General features: G+C 40.3%; 1 protein-coding gene across 7 annotated transcripts in view; it reads right to left on the bottom strand.

Annotated features, from left to right (window-relative positions):
• Positions 1–13,381: 13,381 nt before the first annotated feature.
• Positions 13,382–17,303, bottom strand: part of RAB3IP (RAB3A interacting protein) — a 40,983-nt gene continuing 37,061 nt past the window's right edge. For 6 of the 7 annotated variants that reach the window (XM_081330293.1, XM_081330290.1, XM_081330291.1 and 3 more), the window contains 4 exons: positions 16,707–16,819; positions 15,091–15,190; positions 14,924–14,993; positions 13,382–13,776 (listed from right to left, as the gene is read on the bottom strand). In XM_081330293.1, coding sequence (XP_081186419.1) covers positions 13,694–13,776; positions 14,924–14,993; positions 15,091–15,190; positions 16,707–16,819 — 366 coding nt within the window. In that variant the 3' untranslated portion in view covers positions 13,382–13,693. Of the gene's footprint in view, positions 13,777–14,923; positions 14,994–15,090; positions 15,191–16,679; positions 16,820–17,303 lie in introns of all 7 variants that reach the window. The other variant, XR_014026780.1, reaches the window with a different exon arrangement.

Genomic DNA, 17,303 nt, shown 5'->3' with positions numbered 1-17,303 from the left:
TTTCTTTGTAAGAAGTTGACATTGTCAGTTTATAATTTCTTTCCCATAAGTTTTGCCATCTTTCTAATTCTATATTATATGCAAAAAAATTGCCCATCTTATCATTGTTTCTTTAACTTGTTCACTTTCCATTTACAAAGTTAACAAAAAATTATAAATTTTCTTAGTCTCATCTGAAGTTAAAAAGTCTTATCAAAGAGTTTGTTCCTTATAAAACCCATGCATTTTAACATCTTTATCATATCTAGTTTGTATTTGTAAATGTGTCCACCATGATAAGTTTATGCCGATTTTTCCATTTCTTGTTTAGATTTTAAGTGTCTATAGTGTCTCTCTGTATGTCCAGATTTTTTCAAAGTCCAGTAAATTTGGGTGTACAAATGCTTCCATTGTTGACAACCACCCTGGAATTTTCAAATATATTTTGCTTTTTATTTTTTCCCATTTTGTTAACAATGCATTTCTTATATAATGATTTTGGAAATATTTATGAACTTTATTTTTCCCATACCATAAAAAAGTGCCACCCCAATTGTAAATCATGTCCCTCCAGATATAACAACCTTTTATTTTTAAGAATTATCCATTCTTTTACCCATGTTAATATGGATGCTTGATAGTATAGAACCCACTCTGGTAGGCCAAATCCTCCATTTCCTTTAGCATCTTGTAACATTTTCATCTTAATTCTAGTTTTCTTTCCTTGCCAGATGAATTTCAGAATTAGTGAATTCAAATCTTAAAAAAAAAACCAACCTCCAATTTTATAGGTATTGTTTGAAATAGAAATAAGATTTTCGGTAGTAAATTCATTTTCACTGTAGCAATTCTTCCTAGTATTGACAATTGCAAATTTTTCCATTTTTCCAAGTTCAGTTTTATTTAATTTAATAATTTTATATAATTATCTTTTTATCGTAGAACATCTTGCTGTCAACTGTATTCCCAGATATTTAACTTTTTTAACTATCTGTAATTCTGTTTTTTCCGATATTTTTTTTGTTTATCTGTAAAAATTTTAGCTATTACTTTAGTTTTTTCTTTATTTTCAGTCCTGCCATTTCTCCATACTGTTCTATCTTTCCCAATAGTTTAGAAATCATCTCCAAAGGTTCTTCTAAAATGAACACCAAACCATCAGCAAATGCTTGCAATTTATGTTTCGCCTTTTATTTCTAGTTCTTTGATTTCTGTATCTTGTCTAATATTTCTGTTTAAGATTTCCAAAGTAAAAATAAATAACAGTGGAGATAACAGAATTCTTGCCTTATCTTTCCTTATCTCAAAGTTCTCAGTGTAATCTCCATTCACAATCACTTTCGCTGTTTGTTTGTTATATATCGTTATATTTATAAAATTCTGTCCAAAGTCCATTATTTGTAATTGCTGAATCATAAATTGCCAGGAAACATTATCAAATGCCTTTTGAGCATCTAGAAATAATAGTGCCATTTGTTTCCTTGGATGTAATTCATAGTATTCTAATACATCCATTATCACTCTTAGATTGTTTTTAATTTGTCTCTTTGGTAAGAAACCATTCTGGTCTGAATGTATGAATTCAGTTAAGTATCTTTTCATTCTCTCAGCTATTATTGAAGTAAAAATTTTATAGTCCACATTCAATAACGATATCAGTCTGTAGTTTTTTTATCTGTGTCAAATCTGAGTCTTCTTTTGGTATTAAAGTAATATTTGCTTCTATCCATGTTTTTGGAAATTTAGCCTCCAACAAAAGTTCATTGCAAACGTCTTTCAATGGTTCACTTAATTTGTCTTATAAAGTTTTATACAACTCTGCCGGTAATCCATCTGGACTCAGTGTTTTTTCTTTTTTCTTTTTTGTCTTCTTATGGCCTCTGTTATTTCCATCATTTTTATTTTTCCCTCTAACATAGTCTTATACGTTTCTGGAATTTTTGGAAGATTATTTTCTTCTAAATATTGGATCATTCTCTCTCTTGGAATTTCTTCTGTCATAAAGTTTCTTGTAATATTCTTTTATTATCTTTTTTACTTCTTCATTTTTAAATTGTAGACCACCTTTTTCATCTACTAACTTATCATTTTCTTCTCCTTCTATTTTTTAAGTTTATAGGTTAACCATCTGCCTGGTTTATTTGCATTTTCAAAAAAGTTTTGTTTTGCTGTTTTTATTTGCTATGCCAATTTTTCTGAGTCCAACAAAATTATGTTTTATTATGTCCATTTCTCTTTTTAAAATCTTCTTTCATGGGTTCATTTGCAGTTCTAATTCTAATTTTTCATTTTTTTCTTTTAATAGTACATACTGCTGTCTTTTCTGTTTTTCTTTGCCACATATAACTATACGTCTAAAATATGCTTTAGCTGTATCCCATACATTTTGTACTGTTGTATCTTCTTTTTTGTTTTCTTTGAAGAAAAACTCCATTTCTTTTGTTGCTAATTCTATAAATTCTCTTTCTTTTAATATAGATTGGTTCAAAGTCCATCTTGGGTTTTTTGTGTTCCTCTCCACATCACTTTTAAAGGATTATGATCTGCCCATGTAACTGGTTCTATCTCAATTTCCTGCACATTCATCTTCAGTTCCGATGTCATCCAAATCACATCGATTCTAGACCAGGATTTTTGATTATTTGAATAAAATGTATAATTTTCCTGGATTAATTTCCCTCCAAACATCTTGTACTCCAATCTCTTCTATCATATTGAAAAAAGTCTTAGGTAGTCTAATTCTTCCAGTTTTTCCTGTTTTACTGCTTTTATAGTCCCATTTATATATCCCATCCACAATCGCATTAAAATCTCCTACTAAACAAATATTTTGATACTCTAGTTCTATTATTTTTCTGTGTAGATTTTGATAGAATTCTTCCTGGTTATTATTTGGTGCATAAATTATTACCAACAATATTTGTTTTTGATGTAAATATATTTCTACCATCACAATTCTTCCATCTTCATCTGAATAGACCATTTTAGTGTATTGTCTCTTTAATACATACAGTAACACCTCTCTCTTTTTTGTTGCGCTGATGAGTTTCCCAATTTTGGGGTGTTCCAAAAGCTTATGAAATTGTTTTTTATATATGTCTCTTGCAAGCAAATTATGTCTATATTTAATTTCTGCAGTTACCTAAAAATTTTACTTCTTTTTGATGGGGATTTAGTCCATTCTGTTTTCTTTCTCCATTTCAGTTATTGATATTTAGGTCTAGTGGATCTCGTGATCCTCTCTTCTCTAGCCGCTCCTTCACTCTCTTGCTCAAATTTCTCTTTCTGTTCTCCTGATTGTGTAGTTGCTTCTTCAGATGTCTCTTTCATTTGTTTCTGTTCCTTTCTCTCCTCTTGTCAATGTTGCACTCCTTCATCTAAGAATGCTCTGGTTTTTTCCTCAAAATCTTCTGCTTTCCAGATTAAATCCAATCAGTATCTTGTACTATTCCAGTTAATTAAAATCCCTTCTGGCATTAACCATCTAAAGCTTATGCCTTTTGCAATCAGCTTTGTTGTTAAAAAGTGGTAATGTATTTGTGTATCTCTTACTCTCTTAGGTATCTGCTTTAAAACCACAATTTCTTTATTCTTATATTGTAATGGTTCCTCTCGAACTTTCCTCAATATTTCATCTCGTGTTGTTTTCTTTATGAATCTCACATGCACTTCTCTCGGTAGTTTAAGTCTCCTTGCATAGCTTGAATTCATTCGGAATACTTCATCTATCTCCATTTGCATCTCTGCTCTATCAGCTTTCAAGGTCTCTGCCAAGAGTTTGATGATCACAACTGCTATATTTTCTTCTCTATCTTCAGGGATATTTTGAAATCTTAAGTAGTGTTCTGCTTTTTCCATTTCTAGGATCGCCACTGCTCCTTCAAGGTTTTGATTTGCTTGTTCTAATTGCTTATTTTCTTGCAGTAGTACACGGGTCGGCAACCCGCGGCTCCGGGGCCGCATGCGGCTCTTTGAGCCGTCTTCTGCGGCTCCCAGCCGCCCGGTGCACGCGCACCTCTCCAAATGGAGAGTGGCACCGCCCGTTTGGAGAGGTGCGCGCGCACCTCCCCGAATGGGCGGAGGTGCGCACGCACCTCCCCAAACCTTTGGAGAGGTGCGCGCGTACCTCCGCGCGAACGGGCCGCGGCGTCGCTCTTTGAGGAAGCTGCCGCGGCCCGTCTGCAAAGCTGCCGAAAGCGGCAGCTTTGCAGATGGGCCACGGCAGCTTCCTCAAAGAGCGACGCCGCGGCCCGTTCCGAAAGGTGCGCGCGCACCTCTCCGAACGACCGCACCTTTGGAGAGGTGCGCGCGTACCTCCGGGCGAACGGGCCGCAGCGTCGCTCTTTGAGGAAGCTGCCGCGGCCCGTCTGCAAAGCTGCCGAAAGCGGCAGCTTTGCAGATGGGCCACGGCAGCTTCCTCAAAGAGCGATGCCACGGCCCGTTCCGAGAGGTGCGCGCGCACCTCCCCGAATGGGCGGAGCTGCGCGCGCACCTCCCCAAACCTTTGGAGAGGTGCGCGCGTACCTCCGCGCGAACGGGCCGCGGCGTCGTTCTTTGAGGAAGCTGCCGCGGCCCGTCTGCAAAGCTGCTTTCGGCAGCTTTGCAGATGGGCCATGGCAGCTTCCCCAAAGAGCGATGCCGCGGCCCGTTCCGAGAGGTGCATGCGCACCTCCCCGAATGGGCGGAGCTGCGCGCGCACCTCCCCAAACCTTTGGAGAGGTGCGCGCGTACCTCCGCGCGAACGGGCCGCGGCGTCGTTCTTTGAGGAAGCTGCCGCGGCCCGTCTGCAAAGCTGCCGAAAGCGGCAGCTTTGCAGATGGGCCACAGCAGCTTCCTCAAAGAGCGATGCCGCGGCCCATTCTGAGAGGTGCGCGCGCACCTCCCCGAATGGGCGGAGCTGCGCACGCACCTCTCCAAACCTTTGGAGAGGTGCGTGCGTACCTCCACGCGAACGGGCCGCGGCGTCGCTCTTTGAGGAAGCTGCCGCGGCCCGTCTGCAAAGCTGCCGAAAGCGGCAGCTTTGCAGATGGGCCACGGCAGCTTCCCCAAAGAGCGATGCCGCGGCCCGTTCCGAGAGGTGCATGCGCACCTCCCCGAATGGGCGGAGCTGCGCGCGCACCTCCCCAAACCTTTGGAGAGGTGCGCGCGTACCTCCGCGCGAACGGGCCGCGGCGTCGTTCTTTGAGGAAGCTGCCGCGGCCCGTCTGCAAAGCTGCCGAAAGCGGCAGCTTTGCAGATGGGCCACAGCAGCTTCCTCAAAGAGCGATGCCGCGGCCCATTCTGAGAGGTGCGCGCGCACCTCCCCGAATGGGCGGAGCTGCGCACGCACCTCTCCAAACCTTTGGAGAGGTGCGTGCGTACCTCCACGCGAACGGGCCGCGGCGTCGCTCTTTGAGGAAGCTGCCGCGGCCCGTCTGCAAAGCTGCCGAAAGCGGCAGCTTTGCAGATGGGCCACGGCAGCTTCCTCAAAGAGCGACGCTGCGGCCCGTTCCGAGAGGTGCGCGCGCACCTCTCCGAACGACCGGAGGTGCGCGCGCACCTCCCCAAACCTTTGGAGAGGTGCGCGCGTACCTCCGGGCGAACGGGCAGCGGTGCCGCTCTTTGAGGAAGCTGCCGCGGCCCGTCTGCAAAGCTGCCGAAAGCGGCAGCTTTGCAGACGGGCCGTCGCCGTCGGGCAACCGGGAACCGGTTCCATCTCACTTTTTAAAAAATTGGCAACCGCGTGCGCATGCGCATGCATGGACACACGCACGCGGCTCCCAGTTTTTTTAATTTGTGATGGAACTGGTTCCCGGTGGCTCTTTTCCTTTTTTAGGTTGCCGACCCCTGCAGTAGTATTTCCATTTTTTTATCAATATCTTCTGATTTATTTTCCATTTTCTGAATTCTTCATTCATTTTTAAGCAACTTCAAATTGTGTCTTTACATCCAAAATTTCTTCACTTAGTTTATCAGATTTACTTTTTGTCTCTTCATGATTTTTTTGCATTAATTCCTAAATCAATTTTAATGTAGTTAGCATCTCATTTTGAGTGGTGCTTATTTTTTCACGTTGCAACATTGTTTCAATAGATCCCAGGGTTGTTGGACTAGGTGTTCCCACAGAGGGTGCAGAGGAGGTTTTTTTCATAAGTCTAGTAAGGTTTGATGCACTCATTCTTCCAGCCAACTATCTTAGGCTTAAATCTAAACTGTAAAAGGAGTCAACTACTTTAGGCTAAATCCAGTATCTCAGGGAGAGAAGACAGAATAATGCAAGCAACAAGGAAAAAAAAAGAGAAAAAGAAAAAAAATGAAAAAAGCCAACTATCTTAGACTAAAATCCAACTGAGGGTAGGGTGAAGAACAAGCCAACTACTTTAGGTCAAATCCAACTCCTCTGGTCAGGTCTCAGATGTAAAACCTTTGCTGTCTCCAAATAATTTCCATTTGGTTATATCCAGAGTCAACAAATCTAGTTGTGGAAAGCCACCTCATTTAAAAACTCATACCAAGGCACTTTGTTTAGACCAGGTGTTGTCTCAAGGTCACAGTCTTTCAAAAATATTTTTATTGTTTTACATTGCTGTAGTATCTTCCTTCACCACTAGATGTCCTCTTTTGCTATTTAGTCAATGTCTGGTTTAAAAAAGTTATTGCTAAGTTTTCCTTTTAAAATTCTTTATAGGTTATTTACTCTTAGGATTGTGGCTAAGAAATTTTTTTTCCACAACAAGTAAACTTTTTTTTAATCAATCTGAGTCCAATTTTAAAAGATTTTTTTGTATTCCTTAAAAGACCTTCTCCCTTGTAGTTGCTCGCTGCCTTTAACTTCTCCTCTAGTCCTTCTGGGATCTTTGCTTTTTAGCTCTCCCCAGTCAGGGGATCAACGTTTAAATTGTAGTTCCAAAAGGAAAAGGAAAAAGGGCTGGCTCACCCAGTTTCACCACGCTGTTGACAGTCAGCTGTTTCGCAGAGCGCCACAGCTCCTTGCTTTTCTTCTGGCTGGTGATGACTTGGGCTGCCTGGACAAGCCTGGCAGCCTTTCCTCCGTCCTTTCAGAGGGTTTCTTCAGTCTCCCTAGACCGACCACCTGGTCCGGGCTCCTGGAGTATCCCTCCTTCATTGCCCCTCCAGGGCAACTTTCTGACCCCTTAGGGTCACTAGGCAGACCGAAATCGGGCTGGGAAGCCGAAGCCCCGGCTTCTTCCACCTGTCTCTTTGCACTCCAAACCGGAAGTCCTCCTCACTCTTTACTGTTTTTTCTCTTTCCACTAGGGCTGAATTCATGTTCCTATTTCATGCAACGGATGAAGTTGATTATAGCTCACAAAAACTGATAATGTAATAAAGTTTTCAGTTGGTTTTGATGTAGAAAACACCCAGGAAACACTATTACATTAAGTGTTGTTGTTGTTAGCTGCGAAGTCGTGTCCGACCCATTGCGACCCCATGGACAACGTTCCTCCAAGCCTTCCTGTCCTCTACCATCTTCTGGAGTCCATTTAAGCGCAAGCCTACTGCTTCAGTGACTCCATCCAGCCACCTCATTCTCTGTCGTCCCCTTCTTCTCTTGCCCTCAACCTTTCCCAGCATTAGGCTCTTTTCCAGTGAGTCCTTCCTTCTCATCAGGTGGCCAAAGTATTTGAGTTTCAACTTCAGGATCTGGCCTTCTAAAGATCAGTCAGGGTTGACCTCCTCTAGGACTGACTGGTTTGATTACCTTGCAGTCCAAGGGACTCACAGGAGTCTTCTCAGCACCATAGTTCAAAGGCCTCAATTCGTTGGTGCTCAGCCTTTCTTATGGTCCAACTTTCACTGCCATACATTGCAACTGGGAAGACCATAGCCTTGACTATACGCACTTTTGTTGACAGGGTGATGTCTCTGCTTTTTAGTGTGCTGTCTAGATTTCCACCCCAGGAGCAAGCGTCTTTTAATTTCTTGGCTGCAGTCCCCATCTGCAGTGATCTTGGAGCCCAGGAAAATAAAATCTGTCACTACCTCCATTTCTTCCCCATCTATTTGCCAGGAATTGAAAGGGCCGGATGCCATGATCTTGGTTTTCTTAATGTTAAGTTTCAACCCAACTTTTGTACTCTTCTTCTTCACCTGCAACAAGAGGCTCTTTAGTTCTTCTTCACTTTCTGCCATTAGAGTGGTATCATCTGCATATCTTAGGTTGTTGATATTTCTCCCGGCAATCTTAATTCCAACTTTTGATTTATCTAGCCCTGCCTTTCTCATGATGTGCTCTGCATATAAGTTAAATAGGCAGCCTTGCTGAACTTCTTTCCCAATTTTGAACCAATCAGTGGTTTTGTGTCAAGTTCTCACTGTCGCTTCTTGACCCGCATATAGGTTTCTCAAGAGACAAATAAGATGGTCTGGTACTCCCATCTCTTTAAGAACTTGCCACAGTTTGTTGTGATCCACACAATCAAAGGCTTTAGCATAGTCAATGAAGCAAAAGTAGATATTTTTCTGGAACTCCCTGGCTTTCTCCCATGATCCAGCGTATGTTGGCAATTTGATCTGTAGTTCCTCTGCCTCTTCGGAATCCTGCCTGTACTTCTGGTAGTTCTCGATCCACATACTGCTGGAGTCTAGCTTGTAGGATTTTAAGCATAACTTCACTAGCATGTGAAATGAGTGCAATTTATTATTTATTTATTTATTTATTAAATTTTTATACCGCCCTTCTCCCGAAGGACTCAGGGCGGTGAACAGGGCATATACTAAAAATACAAAAATACAAAAGTTAAAATAGAATTAAATTAATGCCCAAGATAAAACAATAAAATATACAAATATTTAAAACCCTAAATTAACTCCCCATCAGGCCAGGCCAGCTTGTTCGAATAGGTGGGTCTTTAACCCGTGCCGGAAGGAGCGGAGATCCGGTGCCATCCGGAGCTCAACCGGCAGTTGATTCCACAGAGCCGGGGCGCCCACAGAGAAGGCCCTCCCCCTGGGGGCCACCAGCCGGCATTCTCTGACCGGAGGCACCCTGAGGAGGCCCTCTCTGTGGGAACGCACAGGGCGGAGGGGAGTTGACGCCGGCAGCAGGTGGTCCCCGAGGTATTCCGGACCCATGCCATGTAAGGACTTAAAAACCATCACTAAGACCTTGAACCTCACCCGGAAGACAACTGGTAACCAATGCAGCTCGCGGAGCAAAGGTGTAACATGGGAGTACCGGGAAACTCCCAAGACAACTCTCGCGGCCGCATTCTGTACCAGTTGGAGCCTCCGAGTGGTCTTCAAGGGAAGCCCCATGTAGAGAGCATTGCAGTAGTCAAGACGAGAGGTCACGAGCGCATGAGTGACCGTACACAAGGCCTCCCGGTCTAGATAGGGCCGCAACTGACGCACCAGGCGAACCTGAGCGAAAGCCCCCCTAGTCACGGCTACTATATGATCTTCTAAGGTAAGCCGCGAATCCAGGAGGACTCCCAAGTTGCACGCCCTATCCACGGGGGGTAAAGACTCACCCCCCATAAAAAGAGATGGAACATTTTGAATGTCCCGGGATGCCGGAATGTACAGCCACTCAGTCTTGTCAGGGTTGAGTTGAAGTCTGTTCCTCCCCATCCAGACCCGAACCGCCTCCAGGCAACGGGACATCACAGCGAGGGCATCACTGGGGTGGTTTGGGGTCGAAATAAAAAGTTGGGTATCATCAGCATATTGATGATACCCAACTCCAAAACCACGAATGATCTCACCCAGCGGTTTCATGTAGATGTTGAACAGGAGAGGCGAGAGAACCGACCCCTGAGGAACTCCACAAACGAGAGACCTAGGGGCCGATCTCTGCCCCCCTGCCAACACCGACTGCGAACGTCCCAGGAGATAGGAGGAGAACCACCGAAGAACCGTGCCTCCCACTCCCAATCCCCTGAGACGCCGCAGCAGGATACCATGGTCGATGGTATCGAAAGCCGCTGAGAGGTCTAATAGGACTAGGACAGAGGAACATCCCCTATCCCGGGCCCTCCAGAGATCATTCACCAGAGCAACCAATGCCGTCTCCGTGCTGTACCCGGGCCTGAAACCCGATTGGTACGGATCCAGATAATCCGCTTCATCCAGGACCAGAGGGAGCTGATGCGCCACCACACTCTCAACAACCTTCGCAAGAAAGCGAAGGTTGGAGACTGGTGAGATAGTTTGAACATTCTTTGGCACTGCCTTTCTTTGGAATTGGAATGTAAACTGATCTTTTCCAATCCTGTGGCCACTGTTGAGTTTTCCAAATTTGCTGGCAAATTGAGTGTAGCACTTTTACTGCATCGTCTTTTAAGATTTTGAATAGCTCAGCTGGAATACTGTCACCTCCACTAGCTTTGTTGTTGCTCAGCTTTTCTAAGGCCCACTTCACTTCACATTCTAGGATGTCTGGCTCAAGGTCAGTAACCACCTCATCGTGGTTATCAGGGACGATAAGCTCATTCTTGTATAGTTCTTCTGTGTAATTTTGCCACCTCTTCTTAATCTCTTCTGCCTCTGTTAGGTCCCTGCCATTTTGGTCCTTTATCATTCCCATTTTTGCATGAAATGTTCCCTTCATCTCTCCAATTTTCTTGAAGATATCTCTAGTCCTCCCTATTCTATTGTTTTCTTCTATTTCTTTGCACTGTACCTAATTACATTAAGTACTCTTCTCCAATTGTATGTCTTCTAAATGGTTGTGATAATGACTCCAATTGTAATCTATAACAACACTCAATTGCTCTGTGTTGAGTGGAACAGTAGAAATTCAGATTTCAGGTCAATTAGAGTTTATTACAATTCCAGCAGTATAAAATTTCATCTTTTTCCTCCAATTTAACTCTATGATTTTTCTACACAATTTGTTGTTAAATAGTATCAGCTACAACGTCTTCCTTATGATATTGCAAATTAAATTATAAATTACCCACAACTGAAAGATCTTTTTTTGAAGACAATAATTTGATTCAAGGCTACTTGAATGCTATTCCAAAGATTATTCACACTACCTATCATGAAAACACAATCTTGGTGTAAATCATAGATTTTTCATGAGTATTTGACTTAGAAGGATTTTCCATAAATTAGCAAGTACTTTATTATCATGACCTAAAGAGCTAGAAACTGGAGATTAGTTTTTAAAAGAATGTAGTACCATAATTTGCAGTTGAAATTATGTGTGAATAATCTATAGTTAGATTCACAGTCTAAGACTGGTGAAAACTTAATAAGTCAGGTCCTAACCAAGGACCTAAGAATTATTAAGATATCTAAAACAGCAGACTTTTTTGTAGAATTAGAGCATTATTATGAAAGAATAAAGATATCAAGAATAAAATATGATCTCATCTCCAATGCCCTGTTAGTGGACCTTAAGTGGCCCTGGACTCTGGTAGCTGCTGCTACTGAAGGCCAGGTTGGTCTATAACAAAGCTCCCTATCCATGATTTGAGATGCATGAGAGGGCTAACCTGGCATGACAAGAATTTAGATCTCAATATTTGAAATTTTGATTTGACAACTATGTTAGTATGGTCACAGTTGAAAACTGATGCTAGTATAGTAAGAACTGGAAATAACTCTTCCAAAATTGTTAAGATATTCAATCAACTCATGATAAATTAGATTGATAGACTTGTATTCTTTCTCAGGGCTTTTGGTGGCTGTTCATTTTTATATTCATCACAAGCTCTGTTGGAGAGAAATGAATTTACTGCTGTTTGATGGAGGTATCTAACTGTTAAAACTGCCACCAACGGCACTGATATTCAACAGAAGCTACTACTGTAATCAAGAGAAGCTCCAAATTATTTTTTCTTTATTCAACAAATACAGCTCTTTGCTTGTCCACACATTCCGGAAGAGAGAAGTTCCCTGAAAATGGGCTCCAGCACAAGTCCAAAAGCTCGGAAGACTAAACCTCTGGTCCTGGTAACCGACCCAGATTGGATCTTGCAACACTATCCTGGGACACATATATTTGCCTTCATTCGTGACTTATGAGTCTTTTTCACACTTACAACCATTGCATTATCCCCATGGTCATGTGATCAAAGTCTGGATGCTTGGCAACTGGTTCATATTTAACCCAGTTGCAGTGTCCTAGGGTCATGTGATCACCTTTTGCAGCCTTCTGACAAAGAAAGTCAGAAGCCAGATTCACTTAACAACTGTGTTACTAATTTAAAAACTAATTTAAAAACTACAGTGACTCACTTAACTGTGGCAAGTAAGATCATAAAATGGGCCTTAAAAAACCTGTAAAACATTTCTGGTAAGGTAGAGAAAGTGACTACAAACTATCTGGCTTTCCATGATTTAAAAAAAAATGTCTTGGAACTTCATGCGCAACACAATGGTGCTGTTAATTTCAACCAATTGCAACTGAGGTGCTTTGCTGTTGGTGTAAACACTGTAAAATCATGTATTATGGAGGTTAGAATTGAACTGTATTGTGCAATTTTTGTATTTTTTGTAATTTTTATCCAGCGGTTTCCTGAGGCCTAAAAATTATTTCAAGAGTCTCTCAGAGATGAAAACATTGAGAAAGACAGGTTTATAGTACTGCAAGATAAAGAAAACTATCATTCAGACCAAATCTGTAGCTTTCATTTTGCAATCTGGCGCCTAATGACCATGACCAAGAAATGATTAAATATCCCAGTATTTGCCTCAGAGTAGCAACCTCTGTAATGCATACCAAGCGGAAGATAAAGCTCAGACTAGAAATAGAAAAGACCTGATCAAATCTCAGTGTTGGAAAGAGAAGTAATAGTGAAGTTAATGATTTGAGAGTGTTTTAGTCATGGTCAAATAAAAAAAAGGTGATGTATCAATAAGGATGTTTGGGATCTCATCAGTATTGACAGTAGCAAATGTCTACTCAACAGCTACTGGTGTGGGAGCTTCACTCTGGCACAAAGGCGAATGTGATTTAATTTTTATTCAAAGCGATGAACCTTTTCCATGCTGTTTTTTTCAACAGAACTTCCTTTCTATTCATTGACTAATCACACACAAGAGTCCCAAGGTCCTTAGAGAATATGTTTCTGTTTGATTTCCCAACAAAGCAAATATTGTAGACTTGAAGAGAAAAATACTTCAAATAATTTTAAATTTTGCTAAATAGAATCAGAAGATGAAAGCATTCATAGACATTCAATATTCTGAAGGCTAAATCAACAGTAGTTGATATTATTTTTTAACTCATCTCCTCATCTTATTGCAAACAATTAGCTCTTAATGAAAATGCATGCCTTCAGTGTGCACATTTGCTATATCCCCACTTGCACTAATTCATCACCGTTTATCCAAAATAATTTCAGGCCCTCAGTTATTGTTTTTTTGGTAAAAACAATCACTTTCTTTCATACATTTTACAAACTACACATTTTCAAAAGAACGTTTCAGACCCAGAAAATCTTCAAGTTTAACCTTTTATTAAGCTGAAATTTTATATTAAAAACTCTCTCTAGAACACACGAAAATGCACATAAATCTTGAGCAGTGTTTCACCTGAATTTCTCAATCATAAGTTATAATCACAAGTATACCTGAAAATTCTCTTGCCTTGCCAGCTTTATAATCTCTTGTGTAAAATTATTCTGTTGAATTACAAGAGTGTGTAGTGCAATCTGCACATAATATTGGACCCATTTCAAAATAAATAGACATGGATATAGAACCAGCTCAAATGTATATACAGTTATGGAAGTTCATGCAGGCACCAGAAATGCTGGAGTTACAGCTCCTCCCTGTAATAGCCAAGTTTTGCCAGCGACATCTCTTTCCTCAGTTGCATGACTTCCCAAAACATCTGGTCCACTGTGCAAAAGAAAAGGAGATGTTGTGGGGGGAAATGCTTATTTCAAAGTTCCCAATGAAGAAAGATATTTAGCAATGCCAAATCTGAGTTTTCAGATACTAAAAGCACTATTTAAATATAATACAGCTTCTGAGAAGCACTGACTGGAAAAAAATATATATTTTATTTTAATATATTTCATGTCTAATCACTTTTGATTACATAGCTTATCATTCAGTTCAAGATTTTGCGGGTGAAATCTAATGACACATCAACAATTACCAACTGCACTATATTAATTATATTTTTCCTGCCTTAAAATTATTTACTTAATCTGTTTATATAAAAAAAATCTTTACTTCAGAATCTTACAACCGTTTAGGTTTGTTTTTTTTAGATGCACCTACAAGGACTCAGATAAAAACATCTAAATTTCAAAATCCACTACCTTATAATAGTGTACACAAAATTAGAATTAACAACTATGCATACAGATTTTAACGATTTAAGGATGAACATACCAAATAGCATGCAACATTTTTCATATAATATAAAAATACTGAGACCATGTAAAATAGATTTTATGTGACAGTAAAGTGATGATGCTTACATCTTTAAAAATGTTTTACCATTTTTAAAATCAGTTTGCATGCCTGAATCTAACTTTTAAATAATTTATGTAATTTAATCCCCAAGTGCAGTGCAGATATGGAATATTCACAAAAGGATCTAAAAAACTAAGAGAATAGGAAAACTGCTGTATATATATTCTCTGTATGCTCAATTTAGAAGAATGAAACACTGTTTTCTATTTTTCTTACCCCACCCTCTCTTGATGCAGACAATCTGTCACAAAAACCTGTGGATATATTTATATGAAACTCAGTGATTGTCTAGAAATTAAAAGCTTAATGACATATTGCCCCTTTGAAATTTGCACAGATGACTGTCAGCTTAATTATGAAAAATAAATTCTTCTTCCTAACTGCATGCCATATGGGCATATAAAAAAGCAGCGAAGTAAGGAGGTTTTAGATGCAGTTCCAGAGGTTGTAGGAACATTAGAACTTTCCCCAAGTTCTCGGTTTATATAGCAAAAATACACTTCTATCAGACATGGCCAAATTTGAAAACCCAGAACTTGCTGAAAAAAACATATCAGCTTACCATCCTGCTGTTTCACTAGCCCCTGCTGAATATATCGAATGTATGTGAAGAAATTACATACTGATGTGATCTGTACAAAAGAAGGAAAATAAAGAATTAGAATTCCACATGTTCAATTACTTGCCTGATCCAAATATACAAATCATGATTTAGAGCTCAATACTTACCCTATACCTACAGAAAGGAGAAACATAATAGTAGTTTCCTGAGTCCCCCAGCTTGATTCGATGCTTGCAGGATTTACTTTGTCCACTGAGAGCACATTTTCTGTCAACAGAATGGAACAGTTTTAAACGATGGGCTATGATTTAATTTGCATGAATACTTATGCTATAGTTGATTACCAAAGAGCCTGTCATCTATTTTTACACCACTTTGATAGAAATTATTGTAAATTATTCACTGATGTGCTCAGTTTTTACAATGTTTTGTAAAGTGCTAAACCACACAAGTAAAATTTACAACTCCAGAGAGAATTGCCCTTTGCAATGGTCTTTGCAATTTTTTTTTTAAAAGTCCCCCCCCCCCACAAAAGCATCTCAACCATTCCAGACTTAAGATCTCTTCACTTTGTTGTGGTTTAGCATCTCTATGGTCGTGATATCTCTATGGCCTAGTATAATATATGAACTTAGCCACAATGTTACTTGTGAAGGTAGTTTGATGCTCATCTGTTGCTAGTTACCTAATGATAAGAAGTGCCACTTGAAGAACTACTTGAAGTCAGCTTCTGATGCTATAGGAGGGCCATGGGGGGAATGAGAAATGAGATCAGTGGAAACCCTGATCTTCTTTATGCCATAAAAAATGGGTATTTAGTCAAGATGGTGTGTAATTTGTAGGGGCGAAAAGAGTAAAAATGTAGAAAGCACAGTAAAATATGGAGACAGGAAGAGTCACTCCTTGCTTCTTGAGCCAATTAACTGTCAGGTTTGCAGAGCCTGGGATGTACAAAGCTTCCCTTCCAAGTACTGGAGCACATCAGATGCCTGGTAATAGTCTCAGGCAACTAGCAAAACCAAGAAGATAATCAGTGTACATAAATGTGCTTTATAACTCCTGCATGTCACTGCCATTATTTAATGCAGAAGGTAACAAAGAATTATTTTTTGGAGATAAAACATCAATATTTAAAGTAAAAAGATGTCGTGCAAATATTAGAACATGTGCCAGTATCTTCATCTATGTATTTTTGTTATAGGTATTGCCTTACAAGTAAAAGAACATGGATACCACATAAAATATCAGAAAGTGAAATTAGAGTCTAGAAAGTTGGGTTTTTTCCATAATTATTAAACGTAGAAAATATTTATTTTCACAATCATAATTTGTCATTCAGCCTCAGAATCAACACCAGTAAATGTTACTACTGCTCCTGATTTTATTAAGAAAAGAAAGTAGACTGAGCTATTAATCTAAACCCCATAAACTAAGTTAGGACTCTGAGATTCGAGGATAGTGATTCTCAGAGTACTTAAGAGTTCTAACTTATCTTATGGGCTTTTCATGAATAGCCCAGTCTATTTTCTTAATCTCTCTCATGGCACATCAACTGCCTTTGCCCTGGTAATACTTGCAGGGGCCACAACTTTCCCTCTCTGTACAAAAGAAAATGGAGATCCATGGTTTGCCGAGAAAGAAGTAGGGCATCCTGTAGCTTTCCATGTAGCATTTATGGAGTTTCTGATTTGGCGTAAATCTGTTAGTCATTTCTTTCTGGCTGCCAGAATGAAACCCAGCAGCATATTCCTGGTACCGTAAGATCCTTTACACTGCAACGTACTTGGGTCCTCCACATTCAACTGCAGAAGCTTTTACAAATCGAACAGGCTGCAGACCAACAGGCTCAATGCTTAATGTATTGTTTTCTACAGCTTCCAGGACAGCAGAAGCCAACTGAAAATAGACCAAAAAGAGGTAAGTACTAGTTTTCCCAAGGTGTTTCCCATGCTATGAGCTCTAGCTGGAGATACTATTAATTTACCTGTGAGAAACGAGGTGTGTACCTTCAATATTTTAAATCAGTGTTTCTCAATCTTGGCCTTTTAAAGATGTATGGACTTCAACTCCCAGAATTCTCTGCCAGCATGGCTCCCTGGGAATTCTAGGAGCTGAAGTCCATATATTTTCCAGTGGTCAAGATTAAGAAATGCTGCTTTAGAAGCACAGGAATGAAAATGTGAAAGATATATCTAGCCGCCCCCGCCCTCTCCAAAGCTGTATTAGTAGCAGAAATTGCACGAAGGCTAGACACTATCATGGTTCTTCTCATATAAACCAGAACAATACAGGATATAATACAAAGGAGCAAAACCATACAATTCCTTAACATAAGAACCAGCTTTAGATTTGCATTGCAAAGGCAAGGCAGCATTTTGGT

The sequence above is a fragment of the Vipera berus genome, assembly GCF_964194415.1.
Source record: "Vipera berus genome assembly, chromosome: 6".
NCBI classification, from domain to species: Eukaryota; Metazoa; Chordata; class Lepidosauria; order Squamata; family Viperidae; genus Vipera; species Vipera berus.
The sequence above is the reverse complement of the archived record's forward strand: the minus strand, read 5'-3'. Positions and strand labels throughout refer to the sequence as shown.